The 23865-nt window shown below is 37.6% G+C and overlaps 3 protein-coding genes across 3 annotated transcripts; all 3 read left to right on the forward strand.

Annotated features, from left to right (window-relative positions):
* Positions 1-3649: 3649 nt before the first annotated feature.
* Positions 3650-5299, forward strand: LOC145774119 (tubulin epsilon chain-like). Its single transcript, XM_082585272.1, has one exon. The coding sequence runs from the start codon at positions 3688-3690 to the stop codon at positions 5092-5094; it is 1407 nt and encodes a 468-aa protein (XP_082441398.1). The 5' UTR covers positions 3650-3687; the 3' UTR covers positions 5095-5299.
* Positions 5300-5305: 6 nt separating this feature from the next.
* On the forward strand, positions 5306-9805 carry LOC145774120 (uncharacterized). Its single transcript, XM_082585273.1, has 5 exons — positions 5306-5734; positions 5884-6069; positions 6338-6438; positions 7947-8081; positions 8774-9805. Exons 1-5 carry the CDS (start codon positions 5449-5451, stop codon positions 9023-9025), a joined length of 960 nt encoding a protein of 319 aa, XP_082441399.1. The 5' UTR covers positions 5306-5448; the 3' UTR covers positions 9026-9805.
* A 1741-nt stretch (positions 9806-11546) lies between these two features.
* Positions 11547-23750, forward strand: LOC145774546 (uncharacterized). The gene is made up of 10 exons (XM_082585810.1): positions 11547-11731; positions 16024-16102; positions 18840-18944; positions 19328-19474; positions 19759-19926; positions 20215-20291; positions 20494-20695; positions 21466-21561; positions 22268-22405; positions 23591-23750. The coding sequence occupies exons 1-10, from the start codon at positions 11652-11654 to the stop codon at positions 23699-23701; spliced, it is 1203 nt and encodes a 400-aa protein (XP_082441936.1). The 5' UTR covers positions 11547-11651; the 3' UTR covers positions 23702-23750.
* The last annotated feature ends 115 nt before the right edge of the window (positions 23751-23865 follow it).

Raw genomic sequence — 23865 nt, forward strand, 5'->3', positions numbered from 1 at the left:
CTCACAATTGCTTCTAAATAATATCTTTCAATGATATTTTAACATAAAAGTAGGTTCGGTGGTGAGTTGTTAAAAATCGCATTTCCGCCTTTTTCCATGTTGCAACATTTCATTCTTTCATGATGAAGTTATCGCTATGTTAAACAATATGGACGCCAAGTTCGTATTTCCGCGTTTTCTACATTGGCATTAAATCGCTACTTCTGCGGACAATACACCATTTCACGCCTGGCTTATTTCCGCGTTCCGCCTTTTAGTGTTGCCCTCGGTAAGAAAAACTTCATTTTCTCAAAGCATGAAATTCCTCACGTTTGCTATTTGCATGGAACTGCAAAAGTAGGGCTCTCACTTTCAAGGAAACTTCTTTCAGGAAATTTAGTTCTATTTTCAATTTTTTTCAACAACAGCAGATATAAACAGTCCGTAGGCTACTTGGATTACATTATCGAGCTTCAAGAAAGCAAGATACAAAAAAAACTCAATACAACAAATTTTCAAACGTTTTGGTGCCAACAGATGGAAAGTTATCTTCTTATTACAAAAGTTGCCCTTGAAGTTCTCATGCCATTCATAATTACTTATTTATGCGAGCATGCATTTTATATTCTGGTGAATGTTAAAGCAAAAATAAACGAAACCGGCTTGCATGCGAAAATGACATGAGAATTGCTGTTTCAGAGACAAAGCTTCGAATCTTACTATTGGTCCCAGAAAAAATCAACAGAAGTCTCATTGATACAGTAATGTATTGCTATTAAATGTGGTAGATTTTGTTTTTGTGTTTCGGCGAAAATTTGGGGTTCAACGAAAGGGAGCTGGTATACAAGTCCCCCCCCATGGTAACTCATGACAAAGACAGGACTCGACCAAACATATTATAGGGTGAAACTACTTTACCTTTGCTTTACTGTTCACACACTTCAATCCTCATGTTTTGGTCAATTCCTCTTTGTCATGAGTTGCCAAGGGAGGGTGGGGGACTTGTATACCAGCTCCAACGAAAGCTTGCAGATTAGTGTAAGGGTTCGTCAGGTTAGTAAAGGTTTAGAACCACTGCTCTAGAAGATGTAGCTTAGCAACTTTAGCCATACTAAATTCAGTAGTAGTTATACTGTAATTCATACTGTATATATACTCAGTACTCAGTAGGCTACTCACTCAATAAAGCCCAATATTTACTTTTGGATTTTATATGCGCTTAAAATGTGTCTTAATGAAATTGCTACTGTAACATTAGTTATATAGTCAATCTGGGTAATGCGCAGCGCAGGAGAAATAGCGATAATGCGCAGCGGTGCGCTTTATAAGAAACAAACAAAGAAATTTAACATTTAAAAGTTGGTTATTTACTGCTAAACTACCCAGCTGTTCAGTGGAAACCAAGTCAAAAGAAGAATTGGACGGCATCCAGGCTAAAATCTTTCTTTTCCTACGTCACCTATTTTCTCTTCATTTTAGCTTTGAAACTCGGATTTCTAACTTCGCTGCTGCAAAGAGAAGAGCGCTTGTATCCAAATGGCTCCAACGTGTAGCGATCATGCACACACAAGCCTTTATTTAAACTAAAAGATGATAGAGAAGTATTTTTGTTTCTTTAAGAAAATGGAAAAATACGCATTTGGCCGCAACAACAGTCACGCGGTGAATGCGTGGCAACCACGTGAGGCTTTGAAATTAAGAACCAGACAGTGATACAAAATGGCGGCTCGGTCTGTTGTGTTTCTCCAGGCAGCAAATAAGTCATTTTTGACGTTGCTTCAACGTTCGCTGGCGTTGAATCAATATAAAAAACGAATGATTTGCTGTCCGGTGCAGTAAAAGCGTGCTTAGCTGAGCATCTCGGCTTGGACAGTTACAGCACAGAATTAAAAATTTACCGGTGTTATTAAAATGTTGAAGTTTTAGACAACAACAACTACAGCAAAAATTAGTCGTAAATCAACCGGAAACAGTGATCCCAGCGGCTCCACGGGGGTGCAGCTTAATGCAAAGTATAGCGATACAATTCGGTTTCCCACTCCAGAGGACAAAAATGTTAAAGAAAACAAAAAACAGTTTAGTATGGTATTCAGCATTAAGATGAACTACGGAAGGTATAACTTCATATTTTCCAGGCTATCTAAATCTTCCTACAATATCACATTGTTTGTGTTACGTTCACTGTTCGAGTCATAGCAAGGAAAACAAATTATTTCCTGTTTCGAGCATTTAAAGAGAATGTCACCACTGATTGATAACTGTTACTGCCAAATTTCTTAGTTAATCCCTCTGCATTCATTTGTGACTCGTTTGTTAATTATTAGGCTTTTTTCTCCTTTGCAAGTCTACTGTACTAAAAAAGCCACCTGTTTTTGTTTTCTTTTATAATGTTTTGGCCTCTGTCGCATTTGTGTTTGCACCTGTGGTTCGTTGTCGTTAAATCAATAACTTATTAGTAAACGATATAACGTCAGTTTACATCGAATTATACAACCATTATGACCTATTCGTTTTTCAATAATTGCCAATCCTTGAGAAAGGGAATTCGTAATTGTACTGTAAATCGTTTTGTTTCATTCGACAAAATTGCTTTTCTCTTGACGGTCGCAAATTTAAGAAATCTCAAAGTTACCTGTGTTTAAAAGATTGTCTAAAAACGCATAATAAGAACACGTGAAACTCAATTAAAACTCATGTGTTGTGTTGTTGTAAGCAATCCAGACAGTTCAAATAGAGCAAAGGTCAACAACGATAAACAAAATACGTCACTGTAACGTTGCAATAAAATAGACAAAGCGGACGTTACAATAACCCCTGTTGATAATTTGTGCCATAAACAGCCATAATTTTTATCTGCTATTTGATAATGATAATTTGTGCCATAAACTCGTTTAGTCGTTTATTTTATGCGTCAGCAAAATCTTACATTTTGTCGACTCTGTGTTTCTTGACATTGAATCAACGTAGTTACAAGCTTGCGCCGGCAAAAGCAGCTTGTACCTTTGTGTGTATGAGGAATCATTTCTCTTTTCGTACTATAAATGAGGTCTGTGCTTGTCATGTAAAGCTTGTACTGTAGTGTACTAAACACTGATAAATTTCCCTTTCCCGATTTTGCCTGGTGGTACACTGCAAGGGCACAAAGCTGTTATAATGCAGGCTAACTGCGCATTCGACTGCGCAGTGCGCTTTAGCCCAACGCGCACTCCGCATTCGTAATTAAGCGATTATTGCGCAAGCGATGCCGAAAATTTGCTCGAAAACAAACAAAAGGCGCACTTGACCTACTTCTTAGTACAATTGATCTACAAGTAGCAAGGTACTTAAAAAGTTAAAACTGGCTTGTCTAAGGTGTAATTTGACCAAATGAGAGCAAAGTTTGTTAAAATTGGCTGCGCATTACCCCAATTGACTATATATATAATATATTGCAATTGACTAAGTGACAAGAGGGCCTGCCTGACATTTGCGTTGTTATTAACCAACACTCACTGAGAGCATTCAACCCTGTCTTGGCAAATCATTCAACAGCTGTGTGTATTGAGTTAAGTGATTTTTAATTAAATCTGAGGCAGCTTGATGTATATATAAAAATTAGTTACTTTTTAGTACTGTATAATACCATACAAAGCAATATTGTAGAGCATTAAAACTTTTATTTTCCAGATATTGAATATTATATAAATTGTCCAATAGTGTTATGTTATTATGACGCAATCCATCATTATTCAAGTCGGTCAGTGTGGAAATCAAATTGGTTGTCGTTTCTGGGACTTATGTTTGCATGAACACGCTTTTTACAATGAAAAGGGCGTTTATGATGATGCAGTTTCCAGTTTTTTCAGGAATACTGATTATTCTGAAAGTTCAGTAAAAAGTGCTACCAATAAAATAAAGAATTTAAAAGCTCGAGCTATTTTAGTCGACATGGAAGAAGGTGTAATAAATGAACTTTTAGATGGACACTTAGGACAACTGTTTGACAACAAGCAACTCATAACTGATGTGTCAGGGTCTGGAAATAATTGGGCAACAGGCAACAAAGAGTATGGTACGAGATACAAAGAAACTATTTTAGAACTGGTTCGAAAAGCTGCTGAACTGTGTGACTGCTTGCAGTGTTTTTTTATTATTCACTCAATGGGAGGTGGGACAGGTTCCGGGTTGGGCACTGCTATTTTGTCAATACTTGCTGATGAATTTCCAGAAGTTTATCGCTTTGTTATCCCTGTATTTCCATCTGGAGATGATGATGTAATCACATCACCATATAATACTGTACTTGCCATGAATGAACTGACACAGCATGCGGACTGTGTGTTACCCATTAATAACCAGTCCCTTATTGACATGTGTGCAAAAGTTCAGCAAGCTGAACACTCTAAAATGAAAGCGGGAACTGTGTGTAGCAGTTCGGCAAGAGCAGGCTTATCCACCAGCAAACCGTTTGATCAAATGAATAATATTATTGCAAATCTCATGTTGAACATGACAAGTTCTGCAAGATTTGAAGGTTCATTAAATGTTGATTTAAATGAAATTGCAATGAATCTTGTCCCTTACCCTAGGATACATTATATAGTCTCCAGTATTTCCCCTTTGTATGTGTCAAAAGATGTTGGAGTATATGCTCGCAGGCTAGACCAGGCATTCAATGAGTTGTTTTCTAAAGATCACCAGTTAATGGTGTCTGATCCCCAACATTCTCTTTATCTTGCTTGTGCACTTCTGGGACGTGGAAAAAATGTTCAACTGTCTGACATGCGAAAAAATATTTCTCGCCTGTCGTCGAACCTGTGCTTTGCTAATTGGAATCATGAAGGGTGGAAAACGGGATTGTGTAACATTCCCCCAGTTGGTCAGCAATATTCATTACTGGCTCTTGCCAACAACACATGCATTCGTCATTCTTTTGTGGACATCAAGACAGGCTTTTTAAAATTGTATAATCGCAAAGCACATTTGCACCATTATGACAAAGTAGATGGCTTTGATAAGTCAATGTTCAATGAAAGCCTTGCTTCTTTAGTAAATATTGTAAAAGAATACGAACAATTAGAACTGAACTCTGGTTCTGGGTCCACAAAACGTATACCCAGAATCAAGGTAATTTGAAGTGATTGCATTGTTTGATGTTTTTATGCAATAGACTGCACAACTTTTTTTCTTGCATTTTGCCTGTGTGTTTTCCAAAATAGAAACTTGACCTCATTGTTATTGTATTTGATTAATTATTACAATATTGTAATTGTTCTGTGGTACTTCCACATTAGCTCACTTCCAGTATGCCCTATATTTTCATATGTTCTTTATGTTTTGTAGAGAATCCTTAAATGTAGAACTGTGTAGAAATGATCGCTATAAAAATAATATAAAAAGATTTCAAAGTTTTGTCCAAAACTATGTAAAACATTGCTGCCTAGCTGCTCACATTGATGGCTACAAGTCAAAATACCAACAACTTGGATTATGTTTAGCTCAATTTGTTCTCTGGCCATTGGTAGATGCAGGGCCTCATTTTGCAATGGTCAATGGTTTGGCTGTTGGTCAGCCATTTCTTTAAGAAAGTCGTCCAATCATAAAGCAGGCCAAAAAGATAGTAAAGATATTGGTGAAAACGGTGACATTTTAAAGCTTGCCAAACAGTCCCAACATGTTTCATATATCAAAGCAATCAGACAGCTGGAAGAGATTAAAAAGTATTCATTGAGCAGAAAGTTAATTCTGGCAGCTGCTTTTGTCATGCTTGTCACAGGTTAGTTTATTCCAATGCTTTATGAATTTGTTTGTCACATGATTTTACTTTAATAGGTAAAGATATTTTATTGCAGCCAGGTTGTTTCACTGTCAAATATGCAATTTTTTTTAACAATGTATTTTCATTAATTAAACTTATTTATTTAGGTGTGTATTTGTATGTTTTTACTGATGTTCTACATGACCTTGTGGCAACTGAGGTGTCGATCGTTGCAACTAAATCTCTAGAAGATGATGCGTTGCTAAATAAAGCTGGCCAACTATCAAAAGAAGTTTTGCACAATGTCCTGCATGATGAAGAAATGCGAGAACAGACAGCTACATTTGTTACAGGTATAATCTTGTGATTTTTTTGTAATGTTCATACATTGTGGTCACTCGGTTGTGCAAACAAGTTGATGGTTTATCAAGATGTTCAGAACATCCGAAATGATTTTCAAAATCTATAGTAAAAATTTGTAAATTTTTTAAACAGGGCTTTCATTGGTAACGCCAAGTACAGTTACTACAGTTACAGTATTTGCATTCCTTGCAATTATTAGGATGTTACCTTATGTTTGTTCAACTGATAAAATGAATAATGTATGCAGTAATCACGTAGCTATTTTAACGACAAGTGAAACGAAGAACGCCACCACCAGTCTACTTGTATCTGTGCTCCAAGATCCCCACGTCATCGATGTTCTCTCAGATAAACTAAAGGTAAGTTTACATTCCGGCACGCATTTAAGCACTATATATATTGTTAGGTAACTAGATCGAAGTAAGGTTGTTGATGGAACAGGAAGCTTTTGTCCAGAATTTTGTCTGCGATGTCTTAAAATGAGGCGAGGATATGCGTTTGCTGGGCCCCGAACCTCCAACCTTTCATACGTTGGTCAGACTCGACGACAAATCCTGTTGCATTGCGTTGAAACTTTGGAGCCGGAGCTCTACGTGAAATTCAAATGGAGCCGGAGCCAGTTTGAAAAATAGCTCCGCCTCCGATGTATTTCATAAGATGCTATGCTACTACTATTGGCTGAATTCACATAAGTTAACAGCTACCTTTCAGAAAATTGAGAATTGTTGTCTCTTTGGCACCATCTTTACTAACTAACCACGTTGCTGGGGATTTGACAGCAGAGCAGTCACATGTTCATAGCTGCAATCGATAGTACTGACCACTGACTGACGTTCATCCTTAAACCTTAGTTTTTGACGTTTACGTCAAAAATGGAGCCGGAGCTAGAGCATGAGTGGTATCAATACCGGAGCTAGAGTGGTATCAATGAGCTTCGGAGCTAGAGCTAATTTATAAAAGAGAGCTCCGGAGCTAGAGCAGTTTAACATTTACACCTGCTCCAAGGGTCTGCTACTATTCGGTGAGTCCAATTCGGTGAGTTCCTAACCTCTAACCCCTAACCCTAAAACGGCAATGATAATTAGGCTACGGTACCCGATAATTTAAAAAAAAATGAAAAAATCCCCCATTAAGGGATCGGACTCACCGAATCGGACTCACCGAAATGAACCATTCCGTGCTCCAAAGCCCTGATTGAAACCACGTGATTTAAGCACAGTGTCTGCTCTGCTGTCAAAACCTTAAATTCGTTTTTTTCACATCGACTGAACGTGTTAGAGCTGTTTTCTGCTAAGTATTAGAAGTATTCTGAGTTTCATGAGAAAGAATAAATAGCCTAATTGTTTAGAGTTGTTTGTGGACTAAATTTTTTTTTGTTTATGGAAAAGTTTACACTCCAAATCACAACCAGCCACCGGCGAGTCTCAATGACCACCGATTAACATCAATGACTTGGCTTTTGTCAGAGACAGAGATAAAACTTTTATTTCGTCTGTTCTGAGAATAGTACGTCACAAGTATTGACAATGCGAATAAAATAGCACCATAACAATCTAAATTCCTCAACAGACAGGAAGCAGCGAAATACTATATCGGTCACCGAGTCTGCTGCCTCCCTTGTCCATCACGTGGTAAATGTCATATACTACTGTAAATATGTCAACATGTAAGTTGTCAAAGGCATTTGTAAATCTGTAAAATTGCCCCAGGGTGAAGCTTGAGAAAAGGCATTTTCATTCCGAGAGGTGAACAGTGGTCTTTCAGGATTTCAAGCCCGGTCATTCGAGCTTGTAGGCTATGAGTTGAATAACTAACATGTTGCAACAGATACCCTATCAGGTTTGTCATGTGTTGGTTTTTAATGCAGACCATATTTCTTCAAATATTAAACTCTGACGACACAAGACAGATTGTTCTTTCACAAACCACAAAACTATTGAATGAAGATCCAATGAAATCGGCAGTGCAAGAATTACTGTATGATGTCACCACTCGACCAGAGGTAAGCCTGTTACATTTTTTTAAATGGTTGGAACGTCTGGTCAATCTGATCAAAAAGTAGAGACCAAAATGTGGATACTAATGTTCAGCAAACGTTTCGAAAACTAAATTGTTTTCATCTTTATTGCTATTAAATATGGGCCAGCCTGACGCTACATTTCATTTCCACAACAAAATAATAAATGTTGGTTATAATTGCATCTAATTTTCGAAACATTTGCCGAACATTTCAGTATCTAGCCGACATTTTAGCACTTATTTCCACACATTTACTTTTATGACCAAAGTATTCTCACCATTTCTATTTAACATGAAGCTCTAAGTTTCTTTATTCAATCTTCTTCTTTGTTTGAACCTTCTTCGCCACTCCAGGGGTCGAGGGGCTTCTCCTTTTACCACTCTTGGACAGTGGCGGCGACGCGGTCTAGATGTTTGGGCAGGTGTCGAGCAGATATTGAATTGATTCGTCATCCAGTTCACGAAGACCGTTTTCTCAATCATTCGCATTTATCAATCAATATTAAATTTTTTCCTCTCCGGTTTTAAGATTCATTTTATTTTTAAATGTTTCACTTCCTTTACGTTAGCTACCAATTCTGGCGTTACAGCCATATTTATCAAATAATTATTATCTAGAATTTCAAGCTATAATGTTGTCCAAATGTTATTTAACTGATATCTTATGACTTTCAGGTTCAAGAAACTTTTGCTTTATTCTTCAAGAAGGTTCTATCGTCAGAAGCAGTAACTGCGCAGGGGAATGAATTAGGAAAAGCGATTACAGAAAGTGTGCTATCAGATGAAACCATGCAAAAACAGGCCGGACAAGCGATTTGGTCCGCCGTCAAGTACTCTGTCACTCCAAGAATGTTACTAACACCCAGTGAAGAAGATTTGACTGACGATGCTATTAAACAAGTGGAACAAGTCACTGCGCCCGAATAGTTTAAGTTGCGTTTTGATGAGTTAGTTTGAAGTTACTCTAGTACTGCCGTAATCGTATTTTTTGTTTTCTGTCTATAGCTTGTTAGTGACAACCAAGCTAAAAATATGCATAACCTCATCATCATCCAAATTTGGTTTTGTCCCCACTAGGGGAACGTTCAAATATTATGTAACGCTTTTTTTTCCGAATTTTTGACCCCCCCTCCCTCATGTAACGCCAACGTAACGTTTTTTTCAACCCTTCCCCCCTCCCCCATGTAACGCTTTTTCACTACGAATTCAGCACAAAAAACTACCATTCCGTACTCGAAAGCGTTACGTAACGTTTTGCTTGAACCCCATCCCCCCCGATGTGACGCTAACGTAACGCTTTGCATGAACCCCCCCTCCCCCTCGAAGGAGTTACGTAATATTTGAACGTTCCCTAGTGGGGGTGGCCGATTCTTTCTTTCCAGCGATTATCTGTGGTGTTTATTTACTGTAACTTATTTGTTGTGCCATGAAAGTAGGCTATGTGGACTGTTTTTTTTTATGTGAAAAATAGTAGGCTACAGTATAATTTTTGGCCTATCCAAAGTTTGCGATATTTTCGATTGATGACACTGTGTGTAGACTTGCGGTGTTTGCTATGTTTTGTTTTTACTTTGTTCGTTTAGTTTACAGTTGCTGTGACTGTTGCTGCTGTGTAACGTAGAATAATTCAAAGCTGTTCTAATATGACATATGATGCCATGTTCTTGCATTTTTCAACCAATATGACGCCTTTGGCAACCCTCTCAATTGGCGTCATAGAACATGACAACAGAGTTGGCTAGGAAGGCAATAAAGCAATGAGCTGTAAGAAAAAAGTGTGTGTTTCGAAAACGAGAAATTAAAATTTCTTGTCGATTCTAATGTCATGTTCTACTGTTCTAGTGTATACCGTTTGATTAGCTCCCAGTGAAAGTTTTTACAGTTGAAGTAAAATCATACGGCAATATCAAAGCTAGTGATACCAACCTGTCAGCAAATTCATCAGAGTGATCATGAGCTTTAATAGAACTATTAGACAAAATGCGAATGTTAATTACTTAGTACTTACCGTAGCCTACTTAAAATCAGAATAAAATAGGTTGCGGAGTAAATAATATCTGCCCCGAAAGCTCTGTTTGTTAAGCGCCCGAGAACAAAAGGCACGTCGAAGCAGCACTGGTTTGTTTTAGGGGTGTGCGCTTGAGCAACTCGTTTCAAAACTACTCTCTCTATTCAGCGATAGCCTACCCAATAGACGGAATAATTGCACAATAAGGTGGAGAATAGAAGTGAAGGCAGTCGTTGAATCGGTTGAATGAAATAAATCGGCCACCTCCATGAGAGGGGACAAAACCGAATTCGGACGATGATGTATGAACAGAAAACGTCATTCTGTCAAACTTGCGGCCACCGGCTTGCATCAGTGGTTCAACGCTTCTATAACAAAACAAGTAGGTCTGGCCTATGCAATAGCCTAGCCTACTGCCAAGATTTGGCCTTGTTCTCAATTTTTTTTTCTCAGTCTGAGAATAAAGATTCTCACAACTAATAACTTACATTTGCAGACCGTGACATCTTTGACAAATTTTGATGTAGCCTACAGTTGTATCAGAACCACTACTCACAACTGGTTGCTTGGTTTTGAATCTTTATCCTCGGACTGACTAAGCCTTGCTAAGTTATTCCTGGTAGTTTCGCATAACTTAGGACTTGTAGGAGTAGGCTAGAGGCTCTTGATGCAGGGCCAGTTACCGAAATTGGTAGAGTGAAGTTTTCAATTGTTGAAGAGGAATTATTCCATTCACTAGGTGCCGTCGAACGGACAGCAATCCTGAAATGCTCAAGCGCTAACCCGAGAGGCGAACCAGCGGCGCGTGATCTTGAGCCTGGCGTGTAACCACTGAGCTAATGGGGCGGACAACTGAAATATATCGTAGCATAATCTTAAGTTCCACGGCCTCCATGAATGGCAACACAGTCCATGTTAAATCAGAACACGATACATAAAAAATAAACTTATATTTTTAGCTGAACTAATATAGTGATAGGCTGTTGAGAATCTCAGGCTAAGTTTTGACAACAAGGCGGTGGCCTTAACTCACTAAATCCTCGGTTTCGAAGCATTTTTTTTTGTATGGAATTGAAATTCTTTGTAGTATTATGAATTTTGTTTCGTTTCAAAACTCAAACAAATGTGAACAAAAAAGAATCTTGGAACAAAGATAAACCTTTCCTTGACGCGACGGAATTTGATTTCTATTATGTGTTACCTAAATTTCTGTTTCCTATCGTGGTTAGGGTTTCTTACTTTCTTTGCAAAGCATTTATTTTTGTTTTTTTACGGCTTTTTGTGGAGTAAAAATTTGCAATTTTTATACAAATATTTATTATACAGTCGTGATCACCATTTCAAACTGGAGAAAAAATTTCGCTAAAATTTTTTGTTATCTCAATTTGGAACTTGGAAACACTAATTGTTATGATGCTTTTTTGCCAAGTCTCATGTGGTTCTCTCTGGCTTGAAGACGAAGTCAGAGGTGCTTCAGGTTTAACTGTGGTATGAAATATCAGTAACAATCTATATTTGTAATTTGTTGCTGCTGTTTCTTCAATAATGGATAACAAGACACCTGACAGAATGAAGCTTGCATATGCTCAAGCTGTATCCGAAGTGGAAGCTCAGATAAATCACTGGTAGGTTAAGTTTCGATGCAAATTTTAGGGTTATGCGTCTATTCAAAGCCGATAATTCAAAGTGGTAAATTCAAAGATAACAATTCAAAGCGGTCGATTGAAAGCCGATAATTCAAAGACGACAATTCCAAGCGGTCAATTGAAAGCCGGCAGTTCAAAGTTGACGATAATTAATCCGTTTGATTGGAAAAGTGAATAATTGAAATTGATTAATCTTATTGTGATGTGAGAGAGAGATATTGTTTATTTGCCTTTCTAATACGACTCGATATAAAGAAACACAATTACCGTACATACAAATCAAAATATGGCAATAGAAAGGTCTGGCAGCACCGAACAACTTGCGGTTAACAAGTCAAGGTGCTGCCTGTCATCAGTCATCTTACATTGCAGCATCAGACATTATAACTGTTTCAATAAAACATAATGATGGATGGAACAGTAGCTTCGAAATCGAATTGAACATATAAGGTTTTGTAGAATATTGAATCAAGACCAGCTGGGAAAACATGAGCATATAATGAATCATATCGGTTAAGAACACAAATACGAGATTACATGAGATAAAATAATTTAACTGAACAATTTTAACGATTTAATAAGAACTTAACAAGGTAATTTTATAAAGTTTTTTAAACAAAGCAAGGTGTTTGATTTTAATACATTCATCCAATTCACTCCACAATTTAGTACCCCGATGTGTCAGAAGATTGTGTGCTACGGATTTGTTTATTTGTGGAAGAAAATACTTCATTTTATTTAGTTGTCGAGTGTTGTGCGAGTGAATATTATCAAGTTTTATAAAACGATCTTGCAATACAGGCGGTAGATTATTATTGGAAACTTTATGCATAAATTTGGCAATTTCGAGTTTGTAAATATCTTCACGTTGTAAAATATTCAAAGATTTGTATAAGCTAGTGACGTGACTGAATTTTGTACTTCTAGTGATTGCGCGAATAATATTATTGTGTCTTACGTCAGCTTCCTTGATTAGTGTTTTACCTGCAGTACCCCATATAGTAATACCGTATTGAACACGACTATATACTAGACTATAATATAACATAAGCAATGTTTCCTCTAACACATAGTTACGAAGGCGATAAAAAATTCCAGAATATCGAGCCAACTGCAGCGACAAATGTTTAATGTGTGACGACCAGGTTAGATTTTCATCAACATGGATTCCCAGGTACTTAACTGTTTTCACTCTTTCAATCACTGTTTGGTTTATACACAACCTGAAATTAGTTTCAACAGTACGCTTAGGTACTTTGTTTATTAAAATGTAGCTTGTTTTAGAGTAGTTTAAGGAGAGTTTGTTTCTTCGTAGCCAAGCATCAATTTTTTGTAGTTCAGTGTGTGATAAGAGTGCGAGCTCGTACTGTACTCAAAAGTCCATCGTTTTGCAATGCTGAAGTTAGTCAGAAGTCGAACAAGGAGTAGTATGGATGTTTCTTTCACGAAAACGGAAAGAGGAAGGAATAAAGCATGCCATGGCGGCTACTGCTATAATCACGACAGGGATAGTAAGCTTGGTGAGGGGTTAAGCTTCTGGTTGTGTGAAGAGTATTGGAAGGAAAATAAGTGCAAAGCAAGAATGCATGTCTGCAATGAAAAGGCAGTGAAATTTGTTGGAGAACATAACCAGTAACCACGCTCCAAATGGTCAGCGTAAGCAGGTTTTGGACGTTTGTGCCCAGGTTAAGTTGCAAGTAGCAACGTCTTACGCTACAACTCAGCAAATCATTACGGCGGCAACAGCAGATTGGCATCCAATGCAGCAGCTCAAATTCCTGAGGAACGTGTTTTGAAACGCAGCATTCAGCGAGCCAGAAGGCAAGTACAAAATATTCCTGTGGAGCCGTCAAATGCTGAAGAACTGGTAATTCCATTAGAATTCAAGAAATTGGATGATGGTACTGTGTTTCTGCTTTATGATTCTGGGCCTGGAAATGATCGCATATGCATCTTCAGTACCAAGCGTAACCTTGAACTTCTCTCTCAGAGTCAAAGCTATTTCTCTGATGGAACGTTTAGCACAGCTCCAAGCCATCTCTTTCAACAGCTATATACCATCCATGCTATTGAATTAGGCACAATTGTACCTCTTGTCTATGCTCTTCTTCCGAACAAAGCTGCTCAAACCTATTGTCAACTTTTGCAGGCTATTAAAAACCTTCGACCTCAAATAAATCCAATGTCCTGGATGACAGACTTTGAGAAGGCTGCAATCAATGCCATTCAAGACAATTTTCCCGCAACTTCACTGACGGGCTGCTTTTTCCATTTACAGCAATGTGTTTGGCGTAAAATACAGCAATTTGGATTGGTAGCAGCGTATAAAGAAGATGATGGAAAGTTTGCAATGAGTGCGCGGAGCCTGGCAGCACAAGCTTTTGTACCAGAACAAGACGTTGAGAACGCATTACAAGCCCTAGTGATAGATAAAGAATTTGATCACCAAATTCAACCTGTAGCTGATTACTTTGAGGACACTTGGATTGGTCGACCAACTCGCCACGGGCATCGAAGACCTGCTGTGTTCCCAAATGAACTTTGGAATGTTTATCAGCGCACTTTGCGTGGAGAGCATCGTACCAACAATAGCATTGAAGGGTGGCATAGACGTTTTCAATCAACTGTCGGTTGCTTTCGTCCGTCCATCTTTCGCTGCATCAACGCTCTTACGAAAGAGCAAAACCATAACAAAGTCCTAATGGAACGTCTTGTGGCAGGCCACAATCCTCCATCTCGAAAAAGGAAATATGAACAACTAAATGAACGGATCCTTCGCATTGTGCAACAGTATGATGCTCGAACAACGGCTCAGTATCTGCGTGGAATTGCTCACAACTTTGGCATACGTAGTTTTCTTGCGAACTATTTTCTGTTAGAATTGTCGGCTTTTGGTATGTAATTAAATTGAAACTGTTTTCTTATGAACTATTTTAGGTTTGAATTGTCGGCTTTTCTCTGTTTTGTTTTTTGTCGTTAATCTCAGCTTTGAATTATCGGCTTTTAATTGACGGCTTTGAATTTTCGTCTTTGAATCGTTGTCTTTGAATCAACCGCTTTGAATTTTCGTCTTTGAATCATCAGCTTTGAATAAACGGCTTTGAATTTTCGGCTTTGAATTGTCTGCTTTAAATTGTCGTGCTACCAAATTCTAGAAATGTTAGTTAGAAGTGAATGGATCATTCCAGTGGGGCAGCTCATGATTATTTGTAATGGAGGGTTACAATCTTAATTTGATAACCCTAACCCGAAAGTGAGGGTTTGATTTATCAAAATAATCCTAACCCGAAATTTCCAAGGTTTATCAACTACAGTACAATTGCTGTGAAAGGTGAATATTTTCTGAGAGTATTTTTCCTCTGGGGCTATTTTATTTGGCAATTATTTTCTAAAACAATTTTTTCTTTGAGGAGTGATTTTTTTAAAGATAATTATTACCAATTACCCCTTGAATATGGCTGGATATTTCAAAAGCAAATGCTGAAAGTTCAAGTTTTACTTGGAAAAACCCTCTCAGAAAATATCTACCCTGATAGTATCATCATCATTCAATCAATCAAGCATTTTATTTTTTGTCATTAACGCGTTCGGGACGAAAAAGATACTAACTACAAAAATCGATATAGACCTACTATAGGGACAGTAGAATATCGGGATGTGCAACTACATCCGCTTTTGGCTTATCCGCAACACTAGAAGGGTTACGATTTTTTCTGATTTACAAAATAATGTACATTCTATAGGTTATATAAGAAGAATGAAGTTGGTTTTAAAGTAATTTAAGGTTTTTAGTTGAAAACAAGCGAGCAACAAAACGTGAAAAAAATGTCAAATTGGCAATTGACCCTTCTAATGTTGGCGGAACAACGGAGTTGCACGTCCCGTAATCTACCGTCCTTAACCTACCAGCACGTTAATGAACGGAAAAAGGTGGCAAAACCTTGAAAGGTAGGTTTAAAACGTGCCTGAATGAAAAATTATGTAGTAGGCTATATAGTTAGCACGGCCACAAAACCCAAAAAACAAATAGCAAAAAATAAAACAAAAACAGAGAAAAGCGCACATGTAGTAATGAATGACAGCCTAATGAAAAGTGTTGTGGATTGAATTTGCCAGTTCCAATATTGATGTGGATGAGCAGTCATAATACTGTAATAATAATAGGATGGAGAAAGAAAAACTGAAAACCGGACATTCGGAGAGTTATTTTAGTAACCCTGATTAAAAATATGTATGTCTTACAAAACCATGACTGTTTTTGTTTCTTGCAGGAAAGATGTCAAGGAAGACTACAACAGTGTTGCGCAACAACTTAAAATTCTCCCTAATAAGACAACTCAGAACGTTATGGTATGTACGACATTGTACGTCCGTTTTTATATTTTAATGTAAAACAAACCTTCAAACACATTTTCAATAAAAAATAGTTTTAGCACCATTGCATGTAAGTTATGTAATACAGTATTGGTCAGTTACTAGAGTAATACAGTACGTAGTACTACGTATGTTATGTAGCTATCAACTGTTCCTCTTATTGAGTTCTCAATCTTCAGATACAAACCAAAATTATTATCATTCCTTTGATAGCCTATGTATGTTAATTACATAAAAATCTAGCATCTAAGCATCATATATTTGCAACGGTTTAAAAGGGAAAAGTTTTATGTTTTATCTGTGATGTTGCACAATGAAAATGTGGAAAAATTGAATAACTGAAACAACGTGGACGTATGATTATGAGTAAAACTAATAACTGTTTGTTGGTGTCATTTATTAAAAGATTTTCTAAGTAGCTCATGTAGTTCAAATAAAAACAATTTAGAATAACTGAGCAGCTAACTAGCTACCCAATCTGTTTCAAACTTGAAGCTTGGTTTTCAGCTAATTACATTTCAAATTTACTCTGTGTCTTGAAAAATAAGTGTTATGTATACAGTCGACTCCGCTTAATTCAGACACTTTGGTTCCGCTCACTTTTGGCTGAATTAAGCAGAAAATCAATTGTTAGTTTCATGGTCATGCGTAAAGGCAGGCAACGCATTAAAAATACTGTACTGTTGCATAATAAATGAATTGCAGCTGCGCTATACTGCAGTAATTGGCACTGATCGTATAAAACGCACAAGAAGTATGCCTTCAGGTTAGTTGTATTGTACAGTATTTCGATACTAAGCGATTCAACAAATAGCCGATATTATTGTGTAACACACATATATAATATAGGGTTAAAATAGTACAGTAATTCTTCCAATACAGTACTAAGCCATGAACCTGTGTCCGAATTAAACGGAGGAATTGTCCGAATTAACGGGAGTTTTTTACCTGCAAATTTTACTTTTGTTCCGTTCCCGAGCATTTTGGCCGAATAAAGCGGTTGTCCGGGTTATCCGGTGTCCGAATTAAGCGGAGTCGACTGTAGTTAAAAATTTGTTTATTGTTTTGAAAATTAACAGATTAACCAACTGACCATATATGGTTAATTTGGTTATCTCCCATTTAGGCTTTCAACAAGAAGAAATTGTGTCCCAACAAAAAGCTAAATGTTTCTCTTCAAATATATCAAAATTAGCTACTAGTTTTCTAAAAACCTTAACAGCCTGTTTTACCTTAATAGAATCACCAGAAGGAACTTACTCAAATAGAATCTTCAAATAGATCTTTTCATGGTAGGCCTATATAATTAGTTTAATTACTATACAATGACATGTGCTTGTAAGTTTAAACTGATTTTATTAACTGTTTGAAAATGATAAATCTCATGTTTACTTTTACAACATATTTCTTAGCAAGAAAGATAAGCAAGTTCATTGATTAATCAAGACTACATGCAGAGATGGGCAAGATCACCAGTATTGGTGATCTTGAAGATCAAGATCAAGATCACCAAGAATAGGTGATCTTGAAGATCAAGATCGTGATCTTGAAGATCAAGATCACTTTCAAGATCACTTTTTGTGTACTTGAAAAAAAAATGAAGTTTTTGATCAGTGATGTTGCAAAAAATAATTACTATAAGCAACCTGGGTAAAGGTATATAGTTGGTATTGCTAACTTTTACTTTTAACTACTCGATCGCTGGCCTAAGAATTGTGATAAGTTAGTGACTGTTGCTATTAGGCCTATCAATTGTTGATGTAGTTTGCGTAGAATCGCAACGTCACACCCAAGGCCGAGGTTAATTACAGTTGTTCTGAAAAAGTCGCAAAATTTGCAATTAGTTTTATACGTTTTATTTATAATAAATAAATAAAAATAAACTTTGAACTGCATCATTTTTTACCAAATTTTTGTCTGGTTCGTGGGAGTTTTTATTCGTGTTACTAAGCAGTTTTAACTTTCACTGTATTATGTCAATGTTTATTGCACCATTTACCTATCTGGCAACCTTGATGCTGTTGTCTGCTATCAAAAAAGTTCAGAGGCCTGAGGTCAGACAAACCGCTCCATACTCAGACCTTAAACAAGTCTTGGTCTGGTTGATTTGCTGCAATACACCACTTTACATGACCAAAGTCGGCGTCCTAGAGTCAAGATTTTTTAACACCGCCATTCTAGACTTTTGAAACATCTAAAATTGAGTCAAAGAAAGAAAACATTTCTTTAAACTTCACACATGGAAATTGTGAACAAAATTAAATCACTTTTTATTATGCGTCAACATAAAGTACACGGAAGTTGACTTCTTTATTATGACCAACACAGAAAACTTTTTCAATTTTGAAATGGCAACACTGACCAGATTAGACGGAGACTATCGTCTTTTGTTGGACACATATTATATTAACAGTGGCTTAATGTTAGTAGTTGCCACTAACTGCTTTGTACAGTATCATACGAGTTATAAAAAAATGCCTTTATTTAGGAAGTAAAATTCAATTTTAAAGTGATCTTGATCTTATTGTTCTTCAAGATCAAGATCACACAAAAAAAAGTGATCTTAGATCAAGATCAAGATCACCAAAAAAAAAGTGATCTTGAAGATCAAGATCACGCCCATCTCTGACTACATGTTCATTGGCAGAGCACTGAACACAGAATTGTTCTGTTACTTGTTTCCTTTCTGTAGCTAATATCACCTTCTGTGTAGGTTCCATTTGGTCCTCTTGCATTCATGCCTGGAAAACTGATCCACACAAATGAGCTTATGGTGCATTTAGGGGATTGCTGGTTTGCTGATGTGACTTGTAAACAGGTAAAAAGATCGCAAATTACCACGTCTTACTCTTATCATTCGTTTTTTTACCTTGGAGAATTCTTGTGCAATGATATTAGGAAGTGCTATGTAATGTATGGCACTTTTGGGAGGGTGATCGACAGATTCATTATACACTATATGATACAGCATTATAATATGTTGTATCTTGAAAAACGCCGTGTCTGACCGTCTATAACAAAAACGTGCCATATGATAATTCAATAACCCTTTACAATTTTTCAATTTGCTTGGGTTACACTGCATGTTGAACAACTATTGATAGTCATGAAAGGTTGCTTGAATATGAAAAGCTAATAAATCATATTGTTATTGTAGCCACTTCGACTATTGAAGGTGACAAGTTGACTTATTTCCTGCAGGGTTTAAAGATCATTGATCATCGATTAAAGACCGTGAACCAAAATCTTGAAGATCTGGATAAAACTCTTCAAAATTTTGTAAAGAAGTCTGAGTTTACAGAAGAGCTTGGCAACACTGGAGAAGATAAGGCTATCGAAATTAAAGAGGTTATTGGTTGAAAGTTTTCATCGTGCATATGTTTGCAAAACATCAATCGTTAAAAAACTCCCAGCATACCCCCTATACGTTAAGCGGTGAACTAAGAAGTGATTAGACTTATAAACCCAAGTTTGTGTTGACAGGCACTTAAAATAATACTTTTTTATAACACTTCATTTCTTCAACACACTTGTCCCATCTTCGTATTAGCCTACTACTCTGTACATCTTCGTATTATTCGGAATTTCATGCTGAGGTTAACGTTGAATATAGGCCACTATCGTGTTTACAGGAAGTTTCCAAAACTTATGTCCATCCGAGCAGAAGAAAACGAATGAGTAGAGTCAAAAAGGATCCTCCTCCTGCAGCTGCTCCTCCTCCAACTCTTGCTCCTTCTGCGGCTGCTTTTCCTCCCGCTGCTCCAGAGCCACCAGATTCAAGATCTGATCCCAGTAGTGGAGTATGTATTTTTATTATGTGTCACAATGTAATATTTTTATTACGGTATGTGTCACAATGTAATTTTTTTTATGTTTATTCCAATTGATGCATTGAAGACCCTAATACTGGGTTTAATAATTTTAAATCGTCAATATCTTATAATCTTGGCAAAGAATTTCTGTTAAAAGCTTAACGGACTTAACTGAATCAAAGTGCAGATCATTGGATTTATACCCTGGAGCTATCATTACAACGTGCCTTTAGCTCACTTACAAAACACCGTAAAGTAATTACAATTCCTTCGCAGCCCTTCCATGATGAAGAACTTATGAAGAGACTGGATGAGCTGGAGAGATTGGAAGAAGAGGAAGACCAAATGCTTTTGTGAGTTTGTGATCTTGTCGGACACTAAGAGGGGCTTTTGTGGTATTGTTGGTCAACACGACTTTTGCGGAATTTACTTTGAAAACTGATTTGAAACAATTTTGGTGTCATACTTCAAAGATTTGATGCGGCCGAAAAAAATTCCGAGCTCAGATTAGGATTCAGGAAAGTTATCTTAAAAGTCGATGGTTTCTACGTGTAGAGAGTCAGGAAATTCTTCCACTGTTGAGGAACCTCCAATCCCAGAGCAAGAGTTGTCTCCGCCGTCAACGAAATCCAATTGTAACAAGAAGAAGCGTGTTTCTTGGAGACATGACGTCATAGAAGGACAAGACGCCTCCAGTGACGATTCGGATGACACGATCTCGCCCGTGATTCGTTTCAAGCACACACCAGAAGGAATGGTAGGCTTCTTGATCCAATTTTTGTTTCAGTTTATTTTCTACCGCCTTTACCTTGACAGTCGTCCATACGCGTTTTGAAGTACCAGTGTGTTAAAATGTTACATCTGACCTGTGTTGCTATTGGGAAACTATAAACATTGTCATATTCAGAAAGAATCTAAACGCAGCAGAGGTGTGCGTCTTTAAAAGAACGTAAAAGATGTTTTATTTGGCTAAAAAAAATGAAAATATTTTAAAACAAATACAACAAAATCGTTTACTCTTAAACACAAAAAAAACAACGATTGGAAATTTTATAGACATTATCAAGTCTAAACAACTAGAACGATTAGTAATTTGTGGCAAGATTGTAAGCAAAAGAAGACAACGATAAAGAAAAACATACTTGGAGCAATTAAAAGCTGTACTAGTAATTAAAACCTAATGTAATTTAAACTAATGAGGAACATAATGCTTCAACCTCCGCTCCAGTGAGCATCTAGGTGAGTTCGCAGGTTGGCTTTACAAATTGCCTACCAATGTAAAAATGATTTGTTTTCATTGGTGTTTGTCAAAAATTTTTTTTGAATGATAGATCAGTTGCAGGTGTTTCATGCAATATTAAGACAAAAGCACCGGAGATCCAAAGTATGATTCTTCCACTCTCAAAACAAAGATCAACACACACTTTGATTTAGTACTCACCTTAACAGTTTTACTGCATTCCTCAGCCTACCAGAGATCGGTATTTATTAATCTTTCCAATTTAAAATTGTAAGCTTTTGTTTTAGGAAATGAATGAAAAGGTGGAACAACAAAAGCCTGATACCAGCTTTCGAAACCCTGGTGATATTGGGAAGGTTGTCAGAAGACCTCACAAACAAGAAGTAAGTTACAAACGAAGTGTTGATTTTGTAGTCTTAGTGCTGCTTACCAGTTACTGGTTGCCAGAAGTGGGCATCCGCTCCTTTAAAAGTAGCGCGCCACTCGCGACCGCTACTCGCGCTAAAGTAGCGCTCGCTACTTTTCTTAAACAGACACAGCACTTTGTGACGTCAAAATGACCTTGAAAACGAATTCTATCATTCGTTTACATGCCATTTAAACGTTATTATAGAAAACACGTAAGTGAAATTTATTGTTACGCCTTAATTCGGTCTCAAGCACGTTTTAACGTTTTGTCGCTTCTATCCTTTTCTCGACCTTTGCTATGCTGACGTGTATTGTTTTGATATGGTGGTCAGAAATAAAAACAACCGAACTGAGTTTTTCATGCATTGTTGCCATAAAAATTTCCAAAAACGGGTAGTTTTTTTAAAGTTTAAATTGGAAAGTAGCGGGAGTGCGACTGAAAGAAATGTAGTGCCTATCCGCTACATTGGAAAAAATTAGCGCCACTACTCCAACAAAAATATAGCACCGCTAAAATTACTAAAAATGTAGCGCGCTACTGCCCACCTCTGCTGTTTGCACAGCAGTTCCTTCACATTGTAAAAAGGGATTAACTTCCTGGCTAATTGATGCAGCTATTCGAACACAGCATGACTTTTTGTCCTTTCATTCGAAATGAAATAGTGGTTTCAATTGTTTCAGGACAGCAAAGCTGACGGCGACAAACCCTTACCATCAAGTGAGAACAATAACCCTCCTTCCATGTTGAAATCCAGTGCCTCTGTGACCTCACAACCTGACACAAGTGAAGCATCTCATCCACGCCCTCCATTTTCTCAAGTAAAGGATTTGTTTTATTTAAATGAATTGTTCTTTATCTGTTTTTTTTTAAAAGTTGTTTGACCTTTTCTACTGTTTTACAGGATACACCTGAGTTTTAGGTATTTTTTTATTGTTATTCACAGATTTAGTGGTTTTTCATCTTTTGTCATAAACTTCTATCCAGTCTTCTAAATTTGGTTGATACACCACAGATCGACACATTCGTGTGCGACAGAGTTGTATATTGAAAGGTGCACGTGCTTGTACTGGGTGGTAAACTGGAGGCACACAAGAAGATGGTCCGCTGTTTGGGGCTTGGTGCCACAAATAGCCAACATGGAACTGGGCCCGTGTTGGTCCCACTTTACCATTAACTGCCCCCTTTGAAAAAGAAAAAGGGGCACGTTTGGACGCGGGATGACTTTAAGGGCCTACCCCTCTAAAAGTGTTGAAGAAACCACCGCGTGTTCTTTGTATTGTGTTTTGCAAGAAGTGTCTTGGTTGGGAGCCCGATGATTTCCATGGTACCGGGACCAGATCATTCTCTCAGCGGCCCTGGGCTTTGCTACATTTTCTTGGCTATCCCGTGACGGCAGTTTGGACAGTTCCGGCTCATTCACCACGATACCAATGCAATACGGCGGTGAAGTGCTGAGAATGCGGTATCTTGGTTTCAAAGGTTGGTGTCACGGCACTGGGGGGTGGATAGACATAGTTGTCAACCATCCTCTTGGATGCACGACTTTATATCGCAGTCCGAGTGGCGCGAAAAACTGTTTTTGCACATAACAAAATAAAGATGATTATTTTTAAGGGAACGTTCAAATATTATGTAACGCTTTTTTTCCGAATTTTTGACCCCCCCTCCCCCATGTAACGCTTTTTCACTACGAACTCAGCACAAAACTACCATCCCGTACTCGAAAGCGTTACGTAACGTTTTGCTTGAACCCCCTCCTCCCGATGTGACGCTAACGTAACGCTTTGCATAAACCCCCCCCTCCCCCTCGAAGGCGTTACGTAATATTTGAACGTTCCCTAACCGAAACCTTTTTTTAAATGCGGTAACAATTTTATTTGCCACGTAGCAATTTCACTCTTTCACACATCGCATCGGGTCATTCGTATCTTGCGGCCTAAGAATCGCGGCATTAAGTCGCGTGCCGCAGCCTGATATTCACTGTACTGTGTGTGTTTTTTCAGGTACCGATATCGGACACTGTAGTTGAACATGCAGCTCAGCCAGCTAAGAAACAAGATACTGCTTCACGACAAAAACCCGTTTCCCGTTTTAAAGCCTCGAGGAAGAGATAGCGGTTCGCCTTCTGACGGACACCATAAGCTTTCCTTCAACTTCTCCGGAGGCGCGGGCGACAACTTTTGAACGACATGTCGTATCCCAGACAGCAAAAATGACAGATTTTGATGTCGGTTTCGCCGAGCTGCGTTTCATTGCTAAGAAACGAAAAATTACAATA

Source organism: Aplidium turbinatum, chromosome 7 (assembly GCF_918807975.1).
Source record: "Aplidium turbinatum chromosome 7, kaAplTurb1.1, whole genome shotgun sequence".
Classification (NCBI taxonomy): Eukaryota; Metazoa; Chordata; class Ascidiacea; order Aplousobranchia; family Polyclinidae; genus Aplidium; species Aplidium turbinatum.